The sequence below is a fragment of the Trachurus trachurus genome (genome assembly GCF_905171665.1).
Source record: "Trachurus trachurus genome assembly, chromosome: 22".
Classification (NCBI taxonomy): Eukaryota; Metazoa; Chordata; class Actinopteri; order Carangiformes; family Carangidae; genus Trachurus; species Trachurus trachurus.
In genome coordinates, this window is record NC_139907.1 from 3,728,470 (window position 1) to 3,752,953 (window position 24,484).

Sequence of the window (24,484 nt, forward strand, 5' to 3'; positions counted from 1 at the left end):
CAGCTGCAGGGTTCCTGCTCCGACCTCTACGAGCTGGACGCGGGAGCTGAAGGAGAACGGCTCCTCCCGGGGATCGACCACCACCACCACCATGACCACCGCTGGAAAACTGAAACCATACGCTCGTCTGATGAATAAATACCACTAAAAGAAGAAATGTTTTTTTACTTATAAAGATGCCTTGCCTTGCCTAAAGCTTTGAGAGGAAGGGAGCCACTTCAGGAAGTTTAGAGAAACTAGCAGGGGTGGAAAGAGAACCAAACAAATCTACACAAGTAAAAGTACTGTTATCTTGATGAAATTTTACTGAAGAAAAAGTCAATTATCATTATTATAATAACCTTTATTTAACCAGGTTTGTCCCATTGAGATCCAAGATCTCTTATTATTTCAGGATTTTTTGTTAATGTTCCATCTCTCTCTGTTAAAATAAACTTACTATAAAACGATAAACCGTCCATTTCTTTGTGGGGGAGCAAACTTACAAAATCAGCAGGGGATCAAATACTAATTTTCTCAACTGTATGACCCCGACCAATCATCTTTCACAACCGATTACAACCCTGCACATGTTTATAGGTCATCGTGGGGGCACCGCAACAAACTGTCAATCATAGATACTGTATCTCTGTGTGTGATGTGGCCGGCCGTTAGCTCAGACACGAAAAAGAAAAGGAAGAAAAAACAATGCTGGAGCTGTTCCTGGGTCTGTTCCTTCAGAGAGAACGTGACCTACGTTAACCAACGTCTTCACCTCAACACCATTCACTTACACTGTGCACATGAAGCACATGTTCACTGTGTGTACTGTAAACAGTGCGTCAGAGCTCTGTCATTGGTCAACGTCAAGGTTCATGTCGTAGGAGATGTCAGACTAGGGGAAGAAATGCAAAAAAATTGTGAAGCATCGTAGAGCGTCCTAGATGCAGAATCACTGTCACACTACTCGACTGTTCATCGTTCCCAACGTTCATAATCAGGCCCAACGCTGGAAATGTGTCGGCCACCACCAAATCGTCTGAAAATCGGCCTGAATTTGTGTTGTGTTGTCTGATCCTGCTTTAAGTTGGATGAAACCCAGTCATCTCCTCCTCCTCCTCTTCTTTTTATTATCAGATTAAAGGGACAACAAGGAGTTTTGGAAAGCAAAGTGTTTTCACTACATTTCCCATGAGCCTCTCTGCGCACGGTGAAATTCTTGTGAACATTTTCAAATCAAGAATGAAAGTCGGAGGTTCGAAGACGATCAGATACCGTCGAAGTTCCGACCATAAACGGCGATTTGGCGGCGTTATTCCCATGACCCACCGGGCAGCGTCCGGGAAACTGAAAGTAGGAAATGCTGGGCGAGTCAACCACTATATATTAATAGCAAACAAAACAAAATAACGATAAAGACAAAACGATTATCTAAATGGACCCATTAACAAGTGGGTAACGTAGATTCATCCACATTAATATGAGACTCTTTTATAACCAAAAGCAAACTCCTCGTTGTCCCTTTAAAACCATGAGCGTTTGAGTGTGTTTCAGACTCAAGTTTCTCTAATTAAAAGCATCCTGTCCAGCGGTGGTTCCTCTCCTGACCACATCACCACATCACCACCACCACCACCACCTCCTCCTCTACACTGCTGCTGCTGCTGCTGCTGCTGCTGCTGCTGCTGCTGCTGCTGAACGAGGCCGACATGGTTTGGGAGGACCGTCGGCTCTCCCTCTTTACTGTACCGCTCTAAAAATAAAATCAAATGTTTTCAAAGGGCAGAGAGCAGGAGCAGAGCAGCGGTCCACCACATACAGTAGTCGCACATCGTGATCGACCCGGGCCCCCCCAGCCCACCCCGCTCCACCCCACCCCCCTCTTTTGAAGGGACCATTATGAATAAAAAGTGGACTTTGAAATGGCTTTTAACCCTCGGGCCTCCAGCCGCCCTCTGACTCTTTCATTCTGTGTTCAAATGGAGGCGGCCGTTCACGTCAGTGTGCAGCGGTGTGAAAACAGCACAACACAGCACAGCACCAAGCAGGATGGATATCCACAACAACACAACTACAACACAACAGTCTATTCAAAGCTAATTCTAAGAAAGTCCTTATCACTGTGTTTCCCCGCAGGAGTGTGTCGTTGTGTAACTTTGTGTTCGTCTTCAGCTGCGTGTGATCTGTTAATACTTATAGACTTGGCTCTGACAATAAACCCCCGGACGCTCTCAGCCAAAAATGGAGATTTTTTCAATATGATTCCTGGAGGAAAATCTGCATCTGCTGCAGTATGAGCTTATATAACCCACGGTATATCACTGTACGTATATAATGTATATATTGTTGGCAAACAGCCCCCGGACTCATCTGAGCCGTGTATATATAGGGACGACTGTCAATTAGCTCAGAGAACATCTTTAGAAACGCATCTACAAAAAGGAAGCCCCCGTTCACCCAGACGTCATCTCACAGCTGGAGCAGCTTTACAGTTTACTGGAGCTAATGAGCTCAAACACCGCCAGTATCAACAGGAACGAGTTCCTACCTTAAAGAAACAAGATAAAGATCCATTTTGGACCTTTGTTTATTATCACTACCATTATTAGATTAACAGCAACAAAGATAAACCACAAAATATGACAAAATGAAGGAGATATGATACCAGACAATAACCCGCACATGAAAACAACAGAAAACTAAACTAATATTAATATTTAGACTAAATATTAGCTGTGTGTGCATTGATAGGTTGATTTAGAATTAGAAGAAAAAGAAGGGAAAGAGTAAGAGGTTGGATGAGAGTGAGTGAGAGTGAGTGAATGAGAGTGGGAAATTGGGTAACACTTTAATTTACAGGCCGCTAATTATATGATAATGTCAAGAAATAGTCAAGAAATAACAGTCAATTTCATAGTAATGTCATGTTTTTCATAAAGGTAAAAGATTACACATGCTTTGCTTTGAATTTTTGGGGAAAAGCCAGAATTTTTCTCCACCAAGTCCTTGAAATTGTCAATTACAATCATTTATTTCTCTGTGCTATTTCTACTCAATCGTTATTTCTCAACATTACTATGAAATTGACCGTTATATCTAGGCTGTTTCTAGACATTATGATGCAATTAATTGTTATTTCTTGGCTATTTCTTGACATCGTCATGTAATTAGCGGCCTGTAGGGTTACCGAAAAATTGAAATAAATAAGTAGGATAAACGTTTTAAAAAATGGGCATAACCATAGCTACCACACTGTAAACAGTAACTCTAGCTGAATCACAACTTAGTGGGATTTTCTCTCCTGCATTAACATGAACAAAGAGAAAAATGTTTAAAACATCAGCAAATGTTTATCTAGCAAAAAAACTAAACCAGGATGCAAATCAGAGTTTGCTCCAGATGTTTCTGATTCTGTGTCTGGTGACGTTTCAGTAGAAAAGAATGAAAACACAAGATGGAAAATGTTCTCTCTTCACCTGCTGCTTCAGTTTGAAATGTTAATCTGATACAACAACACAGAGAGCAGCAGCAGCAGCAGCACAGATGTGGAAGTTTGCACATCAGGAACAACATCTGCAACATCCGGATGAAACTAAAAATGAGCAAAACATCAGAGTAGACGGTGGTTGAACCTGCAGCAGACCGACACCTGAGTGAAGCTGAGGACGGACGACGACGGGTTGAACAACCTGAGGATGCTAACTGTTAGCTACGGGCTAACTGTTAACTCCATGAGTTTGACTTTGGGTCTTTTCCTGGCGATGGACTCGTCTTTCTTCGTGGTGTTGCTGCTTTTACTTGTGTAAAGCTCCTGAGTGCTTCCTCTATTGTAGCAGAACTTGCATAATTCACTGGTAGCTACTGTACTGTATAGTATAGTATAGTGTAGTGTGCATTTATTATAGAGCGGCGGCACAAAGCCCTAATGTGTTTGAGAATAATAGCGGAGCATTGGCATGGAAAGCGAGTCAATGTGCTCTCTTTCAGACCCACAACCACTTTCATGGTAAAAGTAGAAATGGGGGAATTTGTCTTGGCGCCGCTGCTGCTGTAAATACATGCTGACAGCGGACAGGAGGACAAAAGGACCTGAACGAGCCGAGACAAACTGCAGGACAACTAAATAAGAGGTCTCTCTCTCTCTCTCTTTTTCTTTCTTTTTTTGCCCCTTTAATAATAATAATAAAAATAATAATAATAATGCTCCTGCTGCTGTGGTTCCCCCCTCAAGAATGCAGCGCTGCGTGATGATTTATCAGACTGGAGCACAATGGAAGTGGAAATAAAAAAAATAAAAAACAGTAAAAGGCCTGAGCTAAAAATACCCGGGGAGCGGAGCTGGTGCATGCAGCAGCTCCAAAGTGAATTCTCAAATAAGATTTTGATCAGCAGCTCGAGCACCGAACTGTGCAGCAACAACACAACACAGAGACTTTGTCCTTCAGGAAGAATCACACACACACACACACAGTCACACACGTGTCGGACGCCTGATAGGAAGAGATTTAACATCTGTCTGTACGTGTAGAGGAGGAAGAAGAGGAGGAGGAGCAGGTGCAGCAGTGAGGGAGCGTTCAGGTGCGTCGCTGAGGTTATCACAGGTTCACAGATGTTTGGTTGAATTAACTCGTCGTGATTTTTTACATGTTTGTTGATGAGCAACAACAGTTTTGTCTTCATGTAACACGACTGCACCTGAGTTCAGGTTGTTTTCCTTCGATCAGAGCTGCAGAACAAACACAAAGTCTCCAGTTTTTAGATTCCTATCGGTAGATTTCTAATGTGAAAACGCGGGTGAACGGTTTTGGCACCCGAGGCTCCGTCACTCTTCATCATCGACTGTCTGGACTGAAAGCGAGTCTGACCCGAGGCCGAGCCGACGGAGCAAACGCCCCGACACACGTTCAGCTTTGTCGTCCTTTATTCTGTTGTAGAGAAGATGAACTGATCCTGAACCTGGATCTTTCTCTGTGACCGCTGTTCAGTCTAAAATGCTTTTTAAAAATGTTTTTTATGCGCATCAAGTTATATCAAATTAAAAATGTCTTGTGGAAACAGTAACGATAAATGCGATTAAATGTCACGAATATCAACCAAATGTTTGTCCTGTTGATCTCATCTGCTTTTCTCTTGATCAATCACATTTGACGTCAGTTCTGCTACAGTATACTTCCAGCTTTTCAAGGACACGACTGGAGAAGACAAAGACAGATGCAGCTGGACAGACAGACTTTCTGTGAAGTGTCTTTCAACCACAATCTTCTGGAGCGCTGCCGTTTCCAAACCAGTGTCGTGTGCCATTTAAGCTAACGCTAGGTGTTTTCCCGCCACCGTCTTCACAGTTAGTTGGCACATGATCATTAATTATTTCCTGTGAAATATTTCGCCTACCATGTGTTGGTAGATGTGATCCATGTTTGCAAAAAAAGTTAATCTAACTAACCTACTGTAACTAAACTAGTTCGATCGCAAAACAGCTTGACATCGTTACACACAGGTGTTTATTGGATGTGAAGCTCTGAGATGGAAACGCAATTTCACCGACTTATTCACATTAAACCAACACTAAGGAACTTTTCAACCTTCATATAATATTTTCATAACTTTTGTGATGATAGATCGACTTATAACAGGTTGAATGACACCTCTGTCATGGCCTGAGGGGGTCTGTATCATTATGGTCTGTATCGCTTTCACTGGCACTAAGCAGCTTTGAGGAGCATGGTAGGAAACCGGCTCTCACTTAAAGCAGAAGTGAGTGATATATTTGTGTTAATATAAGTCTTAAATAGTTATATCTTCCGACAGCAATCACTTACATAGAGTGTTTGGACTGAAACACGGGTCTGTCAGTCCCTCTGCTCTGCTCTGAGCCGAAGAGAAAACATTTATCGTATCCTACAGTTTTTATCCAATGAGGAGAGAGAACGGCATGCAGGGCTGTGTGTGCAGCCAAGGAACGCCGTGAATGTGGTGACGTAGCGACGAGGACTGTTATGGTGCATTCAAGGAAACTCGTATTTTTCCGACCGTGAAGTGGTACCAGTTCGATCTGGTACGAGTTCACCGGTCGGAAGTTACGAGTGGCCGTTATAGAGACTTTCACCGGTAAAACAGGTCGGAAAAACACGAGTGGGTTGCCTGGAACGCTACAAAGTCGTAAGTTGTGACTTGAAGCTGTAATTTACGATTTCAAAAGCCTGCCTGGAACGCAGCATTAGCCAAAACCACCGGATCACTCACTTCTGCTTTAAGTTTCACTTTCACGAGTCAAGACGAGGAGGGAACAGCAATGTGGCACCTTTCCGTCGGATTGTGTATGTGTGTTTACTGAGAAATGATCCGCTGGTAACAGAAACTTAGTTTGGACGTCTTCTGGTAATTTCCATGCGCTAGTGCTCATGGGAAATGGAGTCTTCCTTCAGGCAAAACACTACCGCTTTGGGCCACTGGCGCCGCCAAACTCAACCAAAACTGAAAGTTCTTAAGTACTGCTTTAATAGGCTATTTGTAGCGATTGATGATTTGATTGACAAGTGGATGCAAACATGGCCGACGGGACACCTGTTGTATCTGGTTCAGGTGATTAGTGACGCCTCAACGTCCACGTGCACAACTGTAACCAACAACACAGATGGTGGTGGTGGTGGTGGTGCACGTTCAAGAGCTTCAGAGGCTTGGACACGCGGTCACATGGAGCAGATAATAGATGTGAGATCTGCTTTGTTTTGTTGTGGACGTCTTCTGCAGACCACCATCTCTCTGACGTGACGTGTTGTGGCGTGCTGAGCTGAGCCGAGCCGCTGGACGCCGGGCGCCGCAGACGGAGCCCAGAGCAGCTTCTAGTCTGCAGCAGCAGCAGCAGCGGCAGCGGCAGCGGCAGCGGCAGCAGCAGCACGACGAGTGCAGCGAGCTCAGCTGCTGCCAGGAGCTCGCGGCCCGTTGGTTTGTGAACCAACGGCTCTCCCACCCCGGTAATCAGGGGGCGGGTTAAACTGCAGCCTGCAGTCCGGCGCTCTGTGACGCGGTCGGCGGAGTAATGATGCATGCACCCTCACACGCCGTGGTCCCTGAACGCATCGTACTGTACCGAGACTCTGAGTGAACCGGCTTCAGTCCGGCTGCTGCTGAACGCCACTCCAACCCCCAACGCTACGAGCTGCCTTGTTGCCAGGGAGATTTTGTTTTACTGTTTTATTACTACGGCTCATATGAATCTCTACAATCAACATCTGTTTCACTCTGCTGTAACTTTCTATAGTTGTTTGCTGTTTAAATTAGCTTTTAATATATAATTTTGTGTGCTTTATAATGTTGTATTGCTGTTTTAACTGTATTTCACTGATTTTGTTCTATTTTATGATTTTTTGTCTTTGAGCATCTGTAAAAGCGCTTACAGATAAAAAATCTTTTTTAAGTATTATTATTTTATCAATATAATGACTGCTCAGTCTGTAAAAGGCCCAGATTGATCTCATCATCAGACTCAGAGTATTGGCAGGTTATTTTCTTGCTGATCAATCCAAGTTTTTTTGTTTGTTTTTACATCAGAGCAACAGAAAAGCATCAGATAAATTGAAATTTTCAGCCTGAAGCCTCAATAATTTAATATTCTGTGACTCCTAATTGTGTTTTTTGTTAGTTTGTTTTTTTACAGTTGCAGTTATAGCCGGATTTACTTATTTTTGTGGCCTCATGTTCAAGTTGCTGTACTATATATTGTGTATTTGCTGCCACACACACACACACACACACACACACACACACACAGATTATTCGATCTGAGCTACAAACACACACCCACATACAGTATGATGTCTCCTCTCTTAAAGCAGCAGATTTGCCTTCAGCAATAAAGAAAACTGTTCAATAAAAGTCTGATTGTTCAAGTGTTCGTCCTCCCTGACTCACAAACACGTATCGATCATAATATCCTCTGACCCTATAGATAATAATATTGATGACGATGCAGCCAATCACTGAACAGCAACTGAATCACAGCGAGAGAGAGAGAATGAGTGCAGGAGGAGAGAAACTGCTGCAGGTGAACAACAAACTTCACGCAACACAGAGCCATGATCGATCAGTGACGGATAATCGATCATTGAGAATCTGATCAGTCTTACATGTGCATCAGTGAGAATGAAGCCAAAACTCATCTCTGGTGTAGTTTGTCCATGTGGTGGTTGCCGTAGCTAGCTGTCCAAGATGGCCGACTGACCACGGTTCAGACGGTGACATTAGGTGATCTCCGTGGCTTTGGTTCATTATTAAGAGCGCCATGTGTGTTTTTTATAATAACCAAACTGCAGGTTACACTTTTTTACAAAATACTATATAATCTGGTCTAAAAAAGTACCATTTGAAAAGTTGAGTGTTGAGTTTAAAATGTTTTTCTAGACACAAGGGCACGGTTTTATTTATTCAATAAAACCATTTTTTCCCCATTTTAAACACTCATCATTTATGAATTTGTTCATTTATTTTTGTTTAATTATTTTTTTCTCCTTCATTTTATTCTATTTTTTATCATTCTTATTATTATTCTTGTTTAACCTACCTCAATTGTCTTTCTCTCTCAATCCCATCCCCTTATCTATTCAGCTCCACCGCTCTTAAAGGCTTTTCTTTCTTTTTTCTCTCCCTCTTTTTTTATTCTCACAACATTTCAAGTAAGTTGTTGGAGGGAACAGGTTGTGAGGGTTTCTATTTGTTCTTGTGGAAAAGTGGAAAAGTGGAAAACTGTAAGGGTTAGGGTCACGTATCGCATATTACGTCACGAGAGGGAGTTGCATGTTGAGGAATGTTGTTATTGATCATTATAAAACGGAAAGGTGAAATCCGGCGATCTGATTGGTTGTTAACCGTGGTGTAATGAGCATATACCACGGCTACTATTCTAAAACCTTATCACAGCGTAGGCTATCACTCCGCGTCAGGCACGTATGACTGGTATGAATGGAAGTTGTTGCAGTCCGTGGCAAAAGACAGTTGATGTTTTTACAATGTTAAAAAATGGACAAAAGTAGTTGAATTGACATGTTTAAGGTGAACTTTCACCTCCAGAGGGTTAACAATGGTAGAGGGGACTGAGCAGTGACAGAGGAAAAGACGAGATGCAGAGCTACTAGGAGCTAACGTGGAGAGGTGGGACTATTTTTTCCACAATGAGGCTATTTTATTGGATAATATGTATTTCTGGTTAAATAAAACTACATGAAATTGATTGCATATCCCTCTTTCATATTGTCATTATTGGTAACCGTTTTATAAAAACGCTTTGCGTCAGGCAAAGTATAGCCGTAACCGTGGTATAATGAGCATACCATGGACTGGAGTGATATATTGCTTAAATAATTTCTATTTGGAATAAAAATAAAAACACACTCTCTTCTGTTTCCTGCCAGAGATGCCGGAGCGGAGGCGTGCGAGGTCGGCGGTCGCTCAGTCTGAAGTTTTTATGCCGTGTCGTTGTCGAGGCGATGATGTGACATTATTAGTTCCAGTCAGCCACTAATTACATGTTCAACACGTGTTACTCATGTGTCGCTGAGCGGGAACACACATGATGAACAGATAAAACAAATCACGCGATAACAACACACACACACACACACTCAGGGCAGGTCTCAGCAGTGGGAGGTGTGTGTGTGTGTGTGTGTGTATATGTGTGTGTATGTGCCAATCACTGCATGTGCACACACGTGTTTACATGTGTGTGCATTAAGAGGAGAGCTGTGTGTGTGTGTGTGGAGGATCCTTGTCAAAGGGCAAACACACCCGCTCAGCGACGCTCAGAACGACACTCGGGGCGGGAAGCTGACACAGCGCATCAGTCAGAGCTCGGAGGAGGAAGAAGAGGAGGAAGAGGAGGAGGAGGAGGAGGAGGAGGAAGAAGAGGAGGACAACAACACAGCAGCGCCCACATCTCCTGAGAGTCCTGAACGCACCACAACCTCCTCCAACACAAGCTGACAGCTCGAGACGTTCCCACATCACGGCCAAACAGGACCTGACTCCTTCTTCTTCTCCTTCTCCTCCTCTATTTTCTTTTTTTGTTCCATCCTCCAGCCGCCGCAGCTTGGAACGAAATAAAGAGCGTAAAAAAATGTAAATCTCACTCACCTCGACAACTGATTACAGGAAAATTCTTTACTCCTAATCTCTCCCTGCTTTCAGCTACGCCCTCTTCTCCATTTCAGTGTAAACATTCCCTATTACTTCCAGCAAAGTCTCCGGTGTGCTTGTGTTCTGATCTAATCAAATGTATATGTGTTTATATGTGCATATAATTATGTATGTATATATATAATATATATATACACATTCTTTACCTTTGTGTATTCATATATACAAGATTGTGACAATGTATGTTTCAGTACAGTATCTGGGAAATAAGGGCTTGACAGGGTGGAAGAGGTTCGAGTTCATATTGTGCTTCCACTGTTAATATTGTATACAAGTGAACAGATGTATGTATGTTTGAAAGGAAAAAAACAATAAAAAGATGTGAAAGAAAAAAAAAAGAAAAGAGAGAGAGAGAGAGAGAGAGAGAGAGAGGAAGGAAGAGGAGAAGAAGTAATAAGAGGAGGGATGATGGAGAGGAGGACAACGGTGTAAACAACAGAAGATGTGGGAGAAAATGTACAAGAGGAGGAGAGTGATAGGAGTATCAATAAGGCAGGGGATGAAATGAAGGAAGAGAAGGAGGAGGAGGAGGAAGAGGAAGAGGAGAAGGAGGACAGGAGGATGACATGAAGCCAGGGCTTTAAAATCTCAGGGAGGAAGAAGACGACGAGTGAAAGGTGGAAATCGAAGACGACAGTGAAGAGAGGAGGAGAGGATAAAGGGAAGATATTAAAATATCAGGAGGAATTAATGAAATACTAGGGGAAAAAACAAGATAAGGAGAAAAAAGACAGGATGGATGTAAAATAAAATATAAAACCAAAGGAGTGAGGAAGAGGAGGAGGAAGAAGAAGTTGGAGGAGGAGGATGAGGAGGATGAAGAAACATAATTATATGTCCCATCAGCAGCCAACTGGCATCACATTACACACGGGGGCATCCAGCCATGTCCTCATTTGGTTCCCACTCAGATTTTTTTGTCACATGTCAGCCCCCGTAGCGCCACTGCCCCCCCTTCCTCCACTCTCCCCCCTCCTCCTCCTCTTCCTCCCCCCTCCTCCTCCTCCTCCTCCTCCTCCTCCTCCTCCGACTCTTTACTATCTAATAAAACAGAAGCAGCTTCTTCCTGAGCTGCTCGTCTCTTCTCGTCCTCAGATCCATCAAAGACTCTCAGTCAGTAGAATCATCTAATAATAAACCAACTTCTTCTCCCAAAATAATCCTCAGTACAAAAAAACACAGAGCGTTTTTAGAAAGACAGAGAGACAGAGAGAGAGAGAGAGAGAGAGAGAGAGAGAGAGAGAGAGAGACAGAGAGAGAGACAGACAGAGAGACAGAGAGACAGAGAGACAGAGAGAGAGACAGAGAGACAGACTCACCTTTGGTGGTTTCGTCCTCGATGGGCTGCTTGAACAGGGTGATGTCCTTGAACGTGCACAGGAACAAAACCACTTTGTCGTTCTCGTTCCTGATCGGCGCCACTTGCATGTAGAACCAGACGGGACTTCCTGCAGAGACACCGCACAGAAGAAGGAGAAGAAGAGGAAGATCTCAGCTGCGTTTTATTTTTATTTTAATTATATCAATTGAAACAAAAATCTAAAATAAAATCAGGTTAAAAAGACGTTGAAATGCCTCAGATCAGAGGTTTCCAGTTACTGAAACTGTTGATTCCTGTCAAACGAATGTGTCAGATTCAAACAGTCCAATTAGTGAACGCTGCTGTAAATGCCTGGGTGAGTGCAACATTAATGTACTCTGGATGTGTTTGAAGTGAAATTGATGTGTGTTTTTGAAGAAAGATGCTATAAAAATGTCATTAACATGAACAGTGGATGCTATTTTAAAGGCACTAAATATAAAACAGATGTACTATTTCATGATATCTGCAAAAATATTTTGTTATGTGTTTTAGTTTCACGGTTCTCTGCAAAGAATAAAAGATGCTTAATAATGCTTCTTGTTGCCAAAGGCTGCTACAACTGCTTTTGACAAATAAAACCTACATTCAAAAAGCAGGAACTTTTGAGAAATGTACATTAAAATGCAGGAACCAGGATCTGAATTTAGTTCTAGGGTAAAAAAAAAAGAAAAAAAGAAGAAGAAGAAGTCTGTGGTCAGGGGGTCAGTGGAGTCAGACAACTCTGAATTGTTTTTTGTTGATTTTTCTTAAAAGGAAATGTACTAAACTGCAACACAAACCCAGCAAGTGTCAACTTTTGAGGGACTGAAGGAGCTGAGAAGTTTAACATAAAAGACGTTCATCAATGATCCAACTGTTTCCTGGATAAACTGCTGAATTATCAGAGAACTAAACTTTACATTAGATCTACACAGAGTTTCAGATTTTTACTGTATTAATAGAAACAAGCTGCACGCAACTTTTAAAACAAACATTGAAGAGGAACTGTGCAAGTTTGGGTATTTTTTTCGCTATTCTGGTGGCTTTTTTCTCTACGGAGCGCCCCCTACAGGTTCGGAGTCGCAGTGCATATTCTATAACACTGTATAATACTGTAAAATCCTGCAGAGTTCCCCTTTAAAGCGATAGTTCAACATTTTGGTAAATTGGCCAATTGCCATAATCCCTCCATAAAACCTCTAAAACAACTCTGTCTGGTAACGTTGTGTTATTATCTCATAGTGTGGTGAATGTGCAGGTCACAACTTGTCCACCAGAGCGTTGTGGAGTTGTTGGATTGTGTATTTGATGAGTTTGATGAGGGAAACCAAGAAATCCCATGAGCCTCCGTAGCGTAGCTCTGAGCAGCTCGCGGCTCTGCTCCACCGTTCTAAAAATAGCTTGCACCAACAATTAAAGATTCAGGTTCTGCATGTTGTGATCTCCACGGTGCTGTAACATGCAGCAAAATTAATAAACTTGTGTCGAGCTGCAGCGTCAACCTCAAAGGAGAAGAAGTTAATGTTAATGACTCCTCCAAAATTACCCGAGGTCACTGAATGCAACACAAACCAATGAGGATAATAAAGTAACACACTCCTGAGAGGAAAACTGATAAAAGTTCATAAAATCAAAGTCAAATTCCTCAGTATGGAAAGTTGTGACCTGGCAGCTGCTGTAGAGGTTTGTTTTTATCATCATCATCATCATCATCATCATCATCAGTTCATTCATGTGTGTGAGCAGTTTGTGGCGGCTCAGAGGAATCAGACTCATCAGGCTGTGATAACAAACACAAGACTCATTACATCGATTAATGGGTTCAGATCTGCACGTGGGATTTGTCGACAATTAAAAGTTCAGCGAAGCGTTCGAAGCGACGGAGGAAAAAACACACACACACACAACATCTGTACAGGTGTTAAACTGAACGAAGCAACAGAGCTAATTTCTCTTTTTTCAACTCTCTGACATCTGACGAGTTCATTAAAGGGATAGTTCACCCAAAATTCTAATTTCTGGTAAGAAGTTTCAGAGTCCTCCGTGGCTTCTCTGAGTTACAGCGGGGCTCCGTGCAGCACTGCATCTCCATATGACGGTTGAGAACGGAGCTCACTTTTCTTCGTCCAAAAAGACACACCAAAAAACATCCAAATACCTCCATGCTGCTCGTCTGTAATGTCCCTCTTGTATTGAAGCCCTGACATGAGAAATTGTTCTGAAAAGAATTAAATAAGTCTATATTTTAAGCTTGTTTGTAGCGGAAGCTCCCAGTATTGCTCTGCCAGAATCTTGTGCGATTTCCGGAGCCATGAACTGGGTGTCAATGCAAATTGCGCAAGATTTGGACGGACCAGGAAGAGCACTATGGAGGTATTTGGATGTTTTTTGGTGTGTCTTTTTGGACAAAGAAAAGTGGTAGCCATTTGCAACCGTTATATGGACATGCAGTGCTGCACGGAGCCCCGCTGTAACTCAGAGAAGCCACGGAGGACTCTGAAACTTCTCCCAGCCCTTATTAGTCGACATGAGGGTGAGTAGATAATGAGTGAAATTTGAATTTTGGGTGAACTATCCCTTTAATCGAACACATCAACAACAACACATGCACTGCTGCTGCACTCACGGTTCTTCCTGTACAGCAGGATCTCGAAGCAGTTGGACTCATAGTTGTCGAACGTCTGCCGGACTTTGTCGATGGTCTTCTTGTCCGTCAGCTCTCCGTACATGAAGCTGCAACACACAGAGAAAGAGAGAAATCAATCCAGATCAAGACCTGACCCTTTAACCTTTTGAACCGCCTGCTATAGTATAGTATAGTATATCCCATAAACTTGTAACAGCGCTGTCAATCTGTTATCTTAGACCGTAAAATGTCCATTAGGTTTTATGTTTGAGGGTTTTTTTTTTTTTAACTGAGGAAATGGAGCTTGGGGTTTTTCCTCTGTAATTATTCCTTAAAGGTCGGCAGACAGTTTAATCTCGGCTAATATAATTACTCTGAGTGATTAGTTTCTTTCCTGAGAGGTGCAAATAAAAGAGGAGGAAGAAAAAGAGGCTCAGTGTTTTCTCTCTTTCTCTCTCTCTGCAGACTGATGATGGATGGATGAGCAGCAGAGTCGATGCTGCGCTGGTTTATCTGGGTCCACGTTCAGTCGACGTCACTCAGTCACTGTTTGGATGTCGGATCTCGTCGTCTCATGTTGGACCGAAGCCAAACAAAACCTCTGCAGTCAGTGAGTGAGTGAGTCAAATGTTCCCTCAGTTCAAACCACAACACAACACAGAGAGGATGAAGATACGTTAACACTCAACGTTTGACCCGCGACACTTCCCTGTTTCCGTGCAGCTTAGATGAAAGTCAAGCTGTGACAAACACTATAGTTGAGTTTAGTTTAAGTTAAAAAATCATAAATAAATCACCTCAAACTGAGCTCTGGAATGGAAAATGAGTTGTTCACTCAGTTTGCTCAATAAAACTTCAGTAAGTGGAATTTCAAAATGTTTTAGTTTAAGTTTTAGTTTGATTTAGTTTAGTTTAAGTTTAGTTTAGTTTAGTTTGATTTAGTTTAGTTTAAGTTTAAGTTTAAGTTTAGTTTAAGTTTAGTTTAATTTAGTTTAGTTTAAGTTTAGTTTAGTTTGATTTAGTTTAGTTTAAGTTTAAGTTTAGTTTAGTTTGATTTAGTTTAAGTTTAGTTTAGTTTAGTTTAGTTTGATTTAGTTTAGTTTAAGTTTAAGTTTAGTTTGATTTAATTTAAGTTTAGTTTAGTTTGATTTAGTTTAAGTTTAGTGCTCCAAAGTTGACAGCTAATTTGCATCCGTAGTCCCTCTGTCCAGATCTCAGGTCAGTCGGTGTGAATGTGAAACTTTAACTCACGTGCAGAGATTTGATCTTATTAATGATGATCATGCACATTTTGAACCATCAGTATCTGTTGCACTCTGTAGTTTGGCCTCGGTGTCTCCACAGATCTCTCCAGAAACATTTCCATGTTTTCATCTGTTTCCTTGTCTGTATACATCATCTCGTCTGTTTGTTAACGATGCTGTGTAAAGCCCTTTGAGACAAACTGTTATACAAATAAACTTGTGCCTTGTGTCTTTTTCACACTTCTACTGTCAAATGATCCAATAAAGGCGAAAAACTTCTCCCCAAAAATAACTTGTTTAAAGAAGAAGAAGGAAAAAGAAGATTTATCTTGTGAGTCGTTAGAAGGTCTGAACCGTCCCAGATTCCTGTGTTTCCATAGTGCCATCATATAAATCAATGTCAAAAGATCAAAAAACTCCTCTTCCTCCTCTTCCTCCTCCTCTTCTTCCTCCGTGAGTTGAGGCTCCTCACTGTCAGTGTCCCTGTTCTCACTTAGCTCAGTGTCCGGTGGAGCTTTTTTAGCCGGCGGCGAGTTCGAGGCCATCAACTTTCAGCCATCAACCCCCCTCGGCCCCCTGAGCACCCCCCCCCCTCCTCCCCCCCCCCCTCCTCCCCCTCCTCCTCCTCCTCCCTCCTCCTCCTCCTCCTCCTCCCTCCGGTCCGGTCTGAGCGGTGCCGGAGGAGGAAGAGAGAAGCCGTGTCCTCATGTTGAGTGACAGGCGAGCAGGACACGGAGCTGCAGCCGGACCGGGCCGAGCCGCCGCCGGCAGCCTCAAATTGGATTCATTTCAGATTCTCACTGAGCGGAGTGTGTGTGTGTGTGTGTGTGTGTGTGTGTGTGTGTGTGTGTGTGTGTGTGTGTGTGTGTGTGTGTGTCATCTCCTCTCTCTCTCTCTCTCAGCAAGCGGTAAAGGGCAGATGCTGATTTTTTTTTTTTTTTTGGCAGGATGACGGTGCTGAGGTCCACACTTCTTCTTTTTCTTCTTTTTCTCCTCTGTTGCTGCTGCTGCGTAGTACCGGATCAGTAAACCAAGTCAGGAGCAATGTAAACACAACGCTGTGGTTTTAACGGTCGCTACGGTGACAGGGAAGCAAAGGATGTACAAAAAAAATAATGTCACTTTTTAAATAGTCTCCCTCTCTCTCTCTTTCTCTCTCGTTGTGTTTGAATAATGGATGAAACAGATTTTTTTTTTTTAAAGGACGAATGGATTCAGTGGATTTTTTTTTCTTCCTTTTTTCGCAGGATAAATGGAGCACTTTGAAAAGGACATGGTTTTAGTTTTAAAAACAATGACTCATGGCTACTGCCGGGTGGTTATACAGACAATATATTGGTTTTTATAACTCCACTTTAAGTGAAGCTTTAACACAGAGGCTCAGTGCCACATATGCAGATGTAAAAAGAGAAGGGTCAAGATGAAAACTGGTGTTTCTGTGTGATGTGATTACAATAAAACAACAGCAGGACAAGCTGCTCCTTAACAGTGTTTAACCCTCCTGGGTCAAAGAAAGGAGGGAAGGACGAAGGGAAAGATGGGAGGAAAGAAGGAAGGAGGATTGGGTCAAAAAGGAAAGAAGTAAGGATGAAGGGAAGGAAGGGAGGGAGGGGAAAATGAAGGAAAGACAGAAGATGGGTGGGAACAGATTCGTTCAAGGATGAAGTAAGGAAGGAAGGAAGGACAAAGGGAAAGATGGGAGGAAAGAAAGAAGGGGAAAAGGAAGGAAAGATAGAAGGAGAGAGGGAACAGATTGGGTCAAAAAGGAAGGAAGGAAGGAAGGAAGGAAGGAAGGAAGGAAGGAAGGAAGGAAGGAAGGAAGGAAGGAAGGAAGGAAGGTAGGGGGAAAGGATTGTGGAAAGAAGGAAGGGGAAGATGGAGGGAGGGAACAATTGGATCAAAAGAGGAAGGAAGAAGAAGGAAGGATGAAGGGAAGGAAGGAAGGAAGGAAGGAAGGAATAGGGAACAGTTAAGGAACTGTGTTAATTTGACCCAGAAGGACGACAGGATGGTTAATCTCAGTAACTAACTCCTCTCACCTGCATGTGCTGCTCTTCTGCATGACCTCCGCCCTGTGGAAACCAGACAGTTTGCAGAATCCGTCATTGCTGTAAACTACAGGCCACTCCACGATCTGGGCGTTTCCCAGGAGGAAGCTGGTCTCTGACGGAGAGAACAGGAAACAGAGAGGGAGGGAGAGAAGGAGAGAGAGAGAGAGAGAAAGAAAGGCATCAAATATGGAAAACTAGATGCATGAAGTGCTGCAGAGACGACCGTGCAGCAGAGGAACGTGTTTTACACTCTGGTCTGAAGGCTGCAGGCGTTGATGTCGCTGCATTAAAATAATAAAAGACAAAAAAAAAATCAAAATTAAAATATAAAAAGCCGGCTCAGTTCGGAGTTCGGCCACGGCACCATGACACTGACGTGAGCTCATCGACCTGCTGAAGCGTGGCCAACTGGCTCCGAGAGGCTCAGCATGCATTTTACATGACGGACAGAGACGATCTAACGCTGCTGCTCCACACACGTTCAGGCTGAAGAGGAGACGATGACGGTGGAGCTACAGACCTGAAACTGTGAAGATACAGACCAGAGAGAACCCTACTGAGGGGTTTGCATCGTAAAGATTCAATCTAAGGTCGATTATGAGGTTTTATTTGTCATATTGCAGGAAAGTTTGATGATATCACAGTTGCTGAAACCAGCAAATCCAGATGGTTGCATAATGTTTCAGCTGCAGGTTCTGGGGTAATTGATCTACCCACTAAAAGACGTCGCTGGTCATGAGTCGGTACTTTCATTAGGTTCAGGAACTTCTCTCAGCCGCCAGGTTTAGAAGCTGCAACTGACTGTTTTTTGTTGTTGTGTTTTTGCTGTTTCAAGACAAGGAGTCCCAGAAGAAGGAAACGTAGGACAGATGGACTGACAGACGCTGAGGTTCAGGCCTCGCTCAGCGTTTCTGCACAAGATTCAATCTGATAAAAAAAGGTCTGTGCCAGAATATCAGCCAGCTTCTGCACACACACACACACACACACACACACACACACACACACACACACACACACACACAGACAACAATTAACCACATGCACTTTAGTTCCTGAATAAAAGTTACTGTATCTGAAAGTTTCAGGTCTTTTTTAATGATGCTGGAACAAACTGGAGGAGACGACTGTGAACGTCACCTCATCTGAAAACACTGCACACTGAATTTTTTAAACATTTGGTCTAAAATCTGATTCAAATCGATATCTAATTTGAATAAAAAGTTACAGAAACTTTGCCGACATGTCAACACAAGTCATAATCAACACAACTGTTTTGCACAAAGACTTCGGGTGGATCACATCGATCTGGATCAACCAACATTAGATTTTATTATCTGTTCTGTTGCATTTAAACTTTAAATCTCATTTTAAACTGAAGAGGTTTTCTTTTATTTGCATCTTCAGTTTGGTTCGGTCTAAAACTCAAACTCAGATCTGTCATTAAATCAATATATCTAATTCTAAATGAACCAGCTGACCTCCATCAGTGTTGTGGCTTTCCTTTGTGGTGTCAAAGCCCATAAGAGGCATGAAAGGTACTGTAAGGTTTCGTACAAGAATGAACGACGAGATGTATTTAAGTTTACTGAAAGAAAATCAATTCACATCCATCACTCCTTCACTCCATAGAAAAACTACTATGTGCTCCCTATCACCGCTCTCACAAATTCTACACTATAGATATACAACACATTTTTGGATGGCGATTCGATTGATTGAAATTGCGATTCTACGATATTGCCGATTCTCTCGATTTTTAGTCTGCATTTTTAACATTTATCTGTACACAAATACTGTAGAAGCCTATAAATTAACATACTCCATTATAAAGTGAACTTAAACCCTTCTCAAAACCTGTACTCTCCGTATTTAAAAAAGGCTAACAAATGCACATTGCACATTATTTAAAAAAAAAAAAAGATTTTTGAAAAAGAAAATCGATTCAAAAAGGATATCGCGATATTTATGTGAATCAATTTTTTCTCCCACCCCTATAAATTATGGCTCCTACAATCAGGTGAAACCATCCTGATGCTTGGAGGAAACACTACAGAGACGGATCAGAGCTGGGTGTGTGTGTGGGGGGGGTTCCTCTCTGAGTATTAAAGTGAGACAAACTTCAAAAGCTTCTGGACTGATCCTTTAAAAAGCTGCAGCCTCTCGTGTCGTGTCGTCTGCCCTCTGCAATAAGAGCTGAGTAAGACTACAAGGCTTGGAGTCAGCGAGAACCATCTTGACCTTTCTGCTCCGACAGGCGCTTACAGACCTGAAGAGTGAAGAGGGTGAAGAGTTTATGATTCATGAAGCCACAGCGATGCTTGTTTTAAAACGACCTGCAGGTGAAGTTTTTCATTTTAAGGTCAGGCCAGGTGGAGGTGGAGCTCAGGACAAACTGGCTGCAGCTTGTTTATACGATGGCGGAAGGTTTCTCCTTATTAGCCATATTTTTACACCCTCATCCCCCCCAAACACCAGCAGCAGCAGCAGCAGCTCCAGTGTGAAAACACAGACAGGAGCATCAACACGCTGAGGAAACAGAATAAAACCGTCACTGACAGCTGGTTGCTCAGTAACAACACAGAGATCAATTATTCATCTGACAGATACAGGTGTGCTGTCAAACAGACTGAATCCGTCATATCATCATCATATTCATCTTTACGTTGTTTTATTAAAGGAAAACTCTGGTTTATTTAAAGGGGTCTTTAAATAAACCTTTTGCAGCCACTGGTTAAGAAAAGAAAAACTGTGTTTATTTGAGTTATTGTGTTATTATCATTAACCAACTTTCTCTTCTAGATAAGTTTAACTAATCCAGGTTTTGTCTGGGTGAGACTCTCCGTCTGTTTGTGTTTCCTGTTCCAGTGTTGCCTCCATGTTCCCAAAAATATAAAATTATAGAAAAACTAAAAGCAGATTGACGTGATGCCAAATTCTTCCTGCAGAAATCCAAACAAACATCGAACTGTTGGGACAAACCAGAGCTAAAACTTTCACTAAATTTCTAAGATTACTAAGATTTTTTTCTAAAAATTGGCTTTAATTTGCTGCATATTTTATCTCTGTGCTATAAAACGACTTCTCTTGCATTTGAATTTATTTGAATTTTCTGTCTAAAATCAGTCTCACCTTTAAGTGGCCGACTTAAAAACACAGAACTATAAAATCTAAACTCTTGCCGTCAGTAAACAACCAAACTCCCACGTGTCTCTGAGCTGCAGCAGCTTTTACACTGACAGATATAGAAGACGACCAAACACATCAGGTTGTAATTAAACAAGACAAGAGCTGGTGTCTGTTTCCTGGTGAGTAAACCATTGATGCTAAACAGCTGTTAAAGGAATAGTTCACCAAAAAATGAAATTCATATAATAATAATAAGATACTCCGGAGTAGTTTTTATTCCTCAAAGTGCATCTGGAGACCCGGGAGGCCGGTTCCTAGTCCAACCAAAACTTTATATGAGAGTCAATAGGACCCGACACAAAAACGTCCATAAAACTACACAAAAACCATTTAATATTCCTCCACACTGCTCGTCCACTGCAATCCAAGTGTCCTGAAGGGAGATAGTCCAGAGTTTACTGGAAACAACTTAATTTAGGACATTTTTACAGCCTAAACAGTCCTGGATTAAATTTGCCTAGTGCGCTCTCACATTCACGCCATGCACACGGACGTGACTGGACTTGACTAAATTACGTTGTTTGGAGTAAAATCTGGACTATCTCCCTTCAGGACACTTGGATTGCAGTGGACGAGCAGTGTGGAGGAATATTAAATGGTTTTTGTGTAGTTTTATGGACCTGTTTTAATCTCATATAAAGTTTTCACTAATGACTGTATTTCATTTCCTTTTCCTATTCCTTTAACGTTACATTAGCGACGTAGCATCAGCTCTGCAAACACTCTCAGACCTTCGGTGTCAGATGTTTGTTGTTCGTCCTTCAACCAAAGACAAACAAACAACACAGAAACACACACACACACAGTCGGAGCAACAACAGGATCTGGATCTGCAGGTTGGAGCGGTGGGAAGTTTAGTCGACCCAGGAGAAGCTGAAAGCTGAGAACACTTTCTGCTGCTTTATAAAAAAAAAAGAAAAAGACAGCCACTCAGCTCTGTGCTGAGCCGCTCAATTTGTGATTAACGAGCTAAAACGTCGGCAAAACTGCTCATAATGTTCCTCAACACCTTCCAGATCTGCAGCGACCGGGGACTCTGGCAGGTCATCGCTCATCGTTACAGGAGCTCATCTCGTCCAAGAAGAGAAAGAGAAACACTGAGTTTCCCCCGGTGTCCTGTCTGATTACAGAGGAGGAAGAAGAGGAGGAGGAGGAGGGGGAGGAGGAGGAGGAGGAGGAGGAGGAGGGAGGAGGAGGAGGGAGGGAGGAGGAAGCTGGGCTAAAGAGCAGAGATAACGTTTCTGCAGTCAAACAGCAGCTGATGAATGAATCCCTGCAGGATTCACCGAGTAAAACCCTCCAACAACACACACACTCCACTGGTTTTTACTGCCCCGGTCGTCTGATGGTATAAAACAATGAAGAGCTGTAATAAATAAAAATATTATAAAACGTTGTGGCTGTGGTCAGAGGAAAAGCTTCTGTTGTATCAGCAGGACAGTGAAAGTCCTACGAGAGTAAAAACATTTAAGTTTCTTCTGTGCATCGAGTTTTAAGTTTTTCTAGCAGCAAGAAATGTGAAAAAATTAAACTTAACAACAAACGAGGTCTCAGCTGCTGCAGTGCATGGGATATGCAATGAAATGCATTCAAATTTGCAAAAAAAAGCAACAAGAATAACATTTGAAGGACAAAAACAGAACAATAGTCAAGTTGCAAGTGGAAATTTTGGGTAACCCTTTAATTTACAGGCCGTTAATTACATGATAATGTCAAGAAATAACAATTAATTGCGTAGAAATGTCTAGAAATAGCCTAGAAATAACAGTCAATTGCATTGTAATGTCATGTTTTTCATGCTTTGAATTTTTTGGGAAAGGCCAGAATTTTTCTCCACCAAGTCCTTTGCAATCAATCGTTATTTCTTGGTGATATTTCTTGACATTATTATGAAATTGACTGTTGTTTCTGCTATTTCTAGACATTATGACACAATTGATTGTTATTTCTTGACTATTTCTTGACATTATCACATAATTAACGGCCTTTTTGTACTAGAAAACTTTTAATGAGTTGGTCGTTCTCTCTGATGTGGACGATCACACGTTAGAAGGAAAATAAATGTGAGATTTGATTTTATTGGATTAAACAGATTGTTGTTCCATTCAGGACGCAGTTTGTTGTTGCAAAAAGGTCATAAATCAATAAATATTACAATATGTTGTTAGAGTATAGGATATCACAGTATCACAACCTTTCCTTCCTCAGTTAATCAGCTGTACAAGTGTATTATTATGGGAATGAAGTTGACCTTTGACCTTTTGATATATAAAAATGTCACCACTTCATTATTTTTCATCTGTGTTAACATCTGTGTTAAAATGAAAATTAATTAGTGAGTTACGGACATGAAGTCACAGCGGTGTCGACCTTTGACCTTAGATGAGAGATAACTGACTGACTGACTCAAAAGGAGGAACTGAGTCTGAAATGTCCCATGACGGCCACCGTACACAGTTTAAACCCTCTCTGATTGGTGCTGCAGCTGCTGATGCTGCTGATGCATTGTGGGAAAGGTGATCCAGAACTACTGTATATAATCGGCCTCATCTGTCGATTCTTCAGCACAAAAAGAAGAGAAACTCAGAACCAGAGTCACTTAAACGCACCGCAGCCTCCTCCTCCTCCTCCTCCGCCCTTTGAAATTAAAGAGCTGAGTAAGACTTAACACACACACACACACACACACACACACACACACACACACACACACACACACACACACACACACACAGAGTGACAAAGAAAGCAGCACCAGATCCATCCCGACCTTTCCTCCTCTCCTCTTTCATCACAATCAATTACTGAGCCGAACCAAGGTTGGACCGACAACAACAACAACAAGAAGAAGCTGCTCGACGACCTGACTGATCCAGAATCAGCAGCTTTGATCTGATTATCAGGAAACTCAGTAATGAGTTAAAGGGATACTTCACCCAAAATCGATAATTCACCAATTATCTACTCACTACACCGTCATGCATCAAGGAAGGGTTTGGACGAACTTTCAGAGTCATCAAAACGCTTTAGGAGTTAGATTTTCATATAATGGCGGTGGATAGAGTTCACTTTTGAATGGTCCAAAACACACACTATGGAACATCCAGATACCTCCATACTGCTCGTCTGTACTGACCCAAGTGTCCTGAAGCCGCCACATGGAAAAGTTGTTCAGAAAGAAGTAATGTGATCACTGTTTTTATCCTTGGAGATTTTCTGCGAGATGTTCTTCCGTGTTTACATCAGACATCCAATGGTTTACAACGACGAACGAACATCAACAGCCACTGGGAGCTACTGCTACAACAAGGATAAAAACAGAGATCATATTCATGTTTTCTGAACAACTTTTCCATGTGGCGGCTTCAGGACACTTGGGTCAGTACAGACGAGCAGTATGGAGGTATCTGGATGTTTCATAGTGTGTGTTTTGGACGATTCAAAAGTGGACTCTATCCACCACCATTATATGAAAATCCGTTGCCAGCCGGAACCCCCCCTGGAACTCCAAAAGCGTTTTGATAACTCCTGAAAAGTTCGTCCAAACCCTTCCTTGATGCATGACGATTGGTGAATTATCGATTTTGGGTGAAGTATCCCTTTAAACCAGACTTTAAACCTGACAGGACCACGTCAGAAGGTATCGACACCGACCAACGCCTCCTAACAACCTCTTCAACACAAACAGATCAAACCTGCAGCTCAGGATTCAACTCTTCAATCTGATGTCGTGTTATTATATAAAAACACAATATAACAAATCTCTGCATGTGTTATAGTTATACAGGCTGGATTCAGTGTGTGCTGACCCTCAGGGGCCCCCGGAGGCCCCCTATGGGAGCCTGTTCACTGTGTAGCTTAATGA

General features: G+C 42.2%; 1 protein-coding gene across 1 annotated transcript in view; it reads right to left on the minus strand.

Moving 5' to 3' along the window:
• Window positions 1-24,484, minus strand: part of kcnh5b (potassium voltage-gated channel, subfamily H (eag-related), member 5b) — a gene marked incomplete at both ends in the record, with an annotated part of 186,153 nt that overhangs the window by 159,269 nt on the left and 2,400 nt on the right. Inside the window, 3 exon segments of the mRNA XM_083998777.1 lie at window positions 11,487-11,615; window positions 14,136-14,242; window positions 17,419-17,542. Coding sequence (XP_083854903.1) covers window positions 11,487-11,615; window positions 14,136-14,242; window positions 17,419-17,542 — 360 coding nt within the window.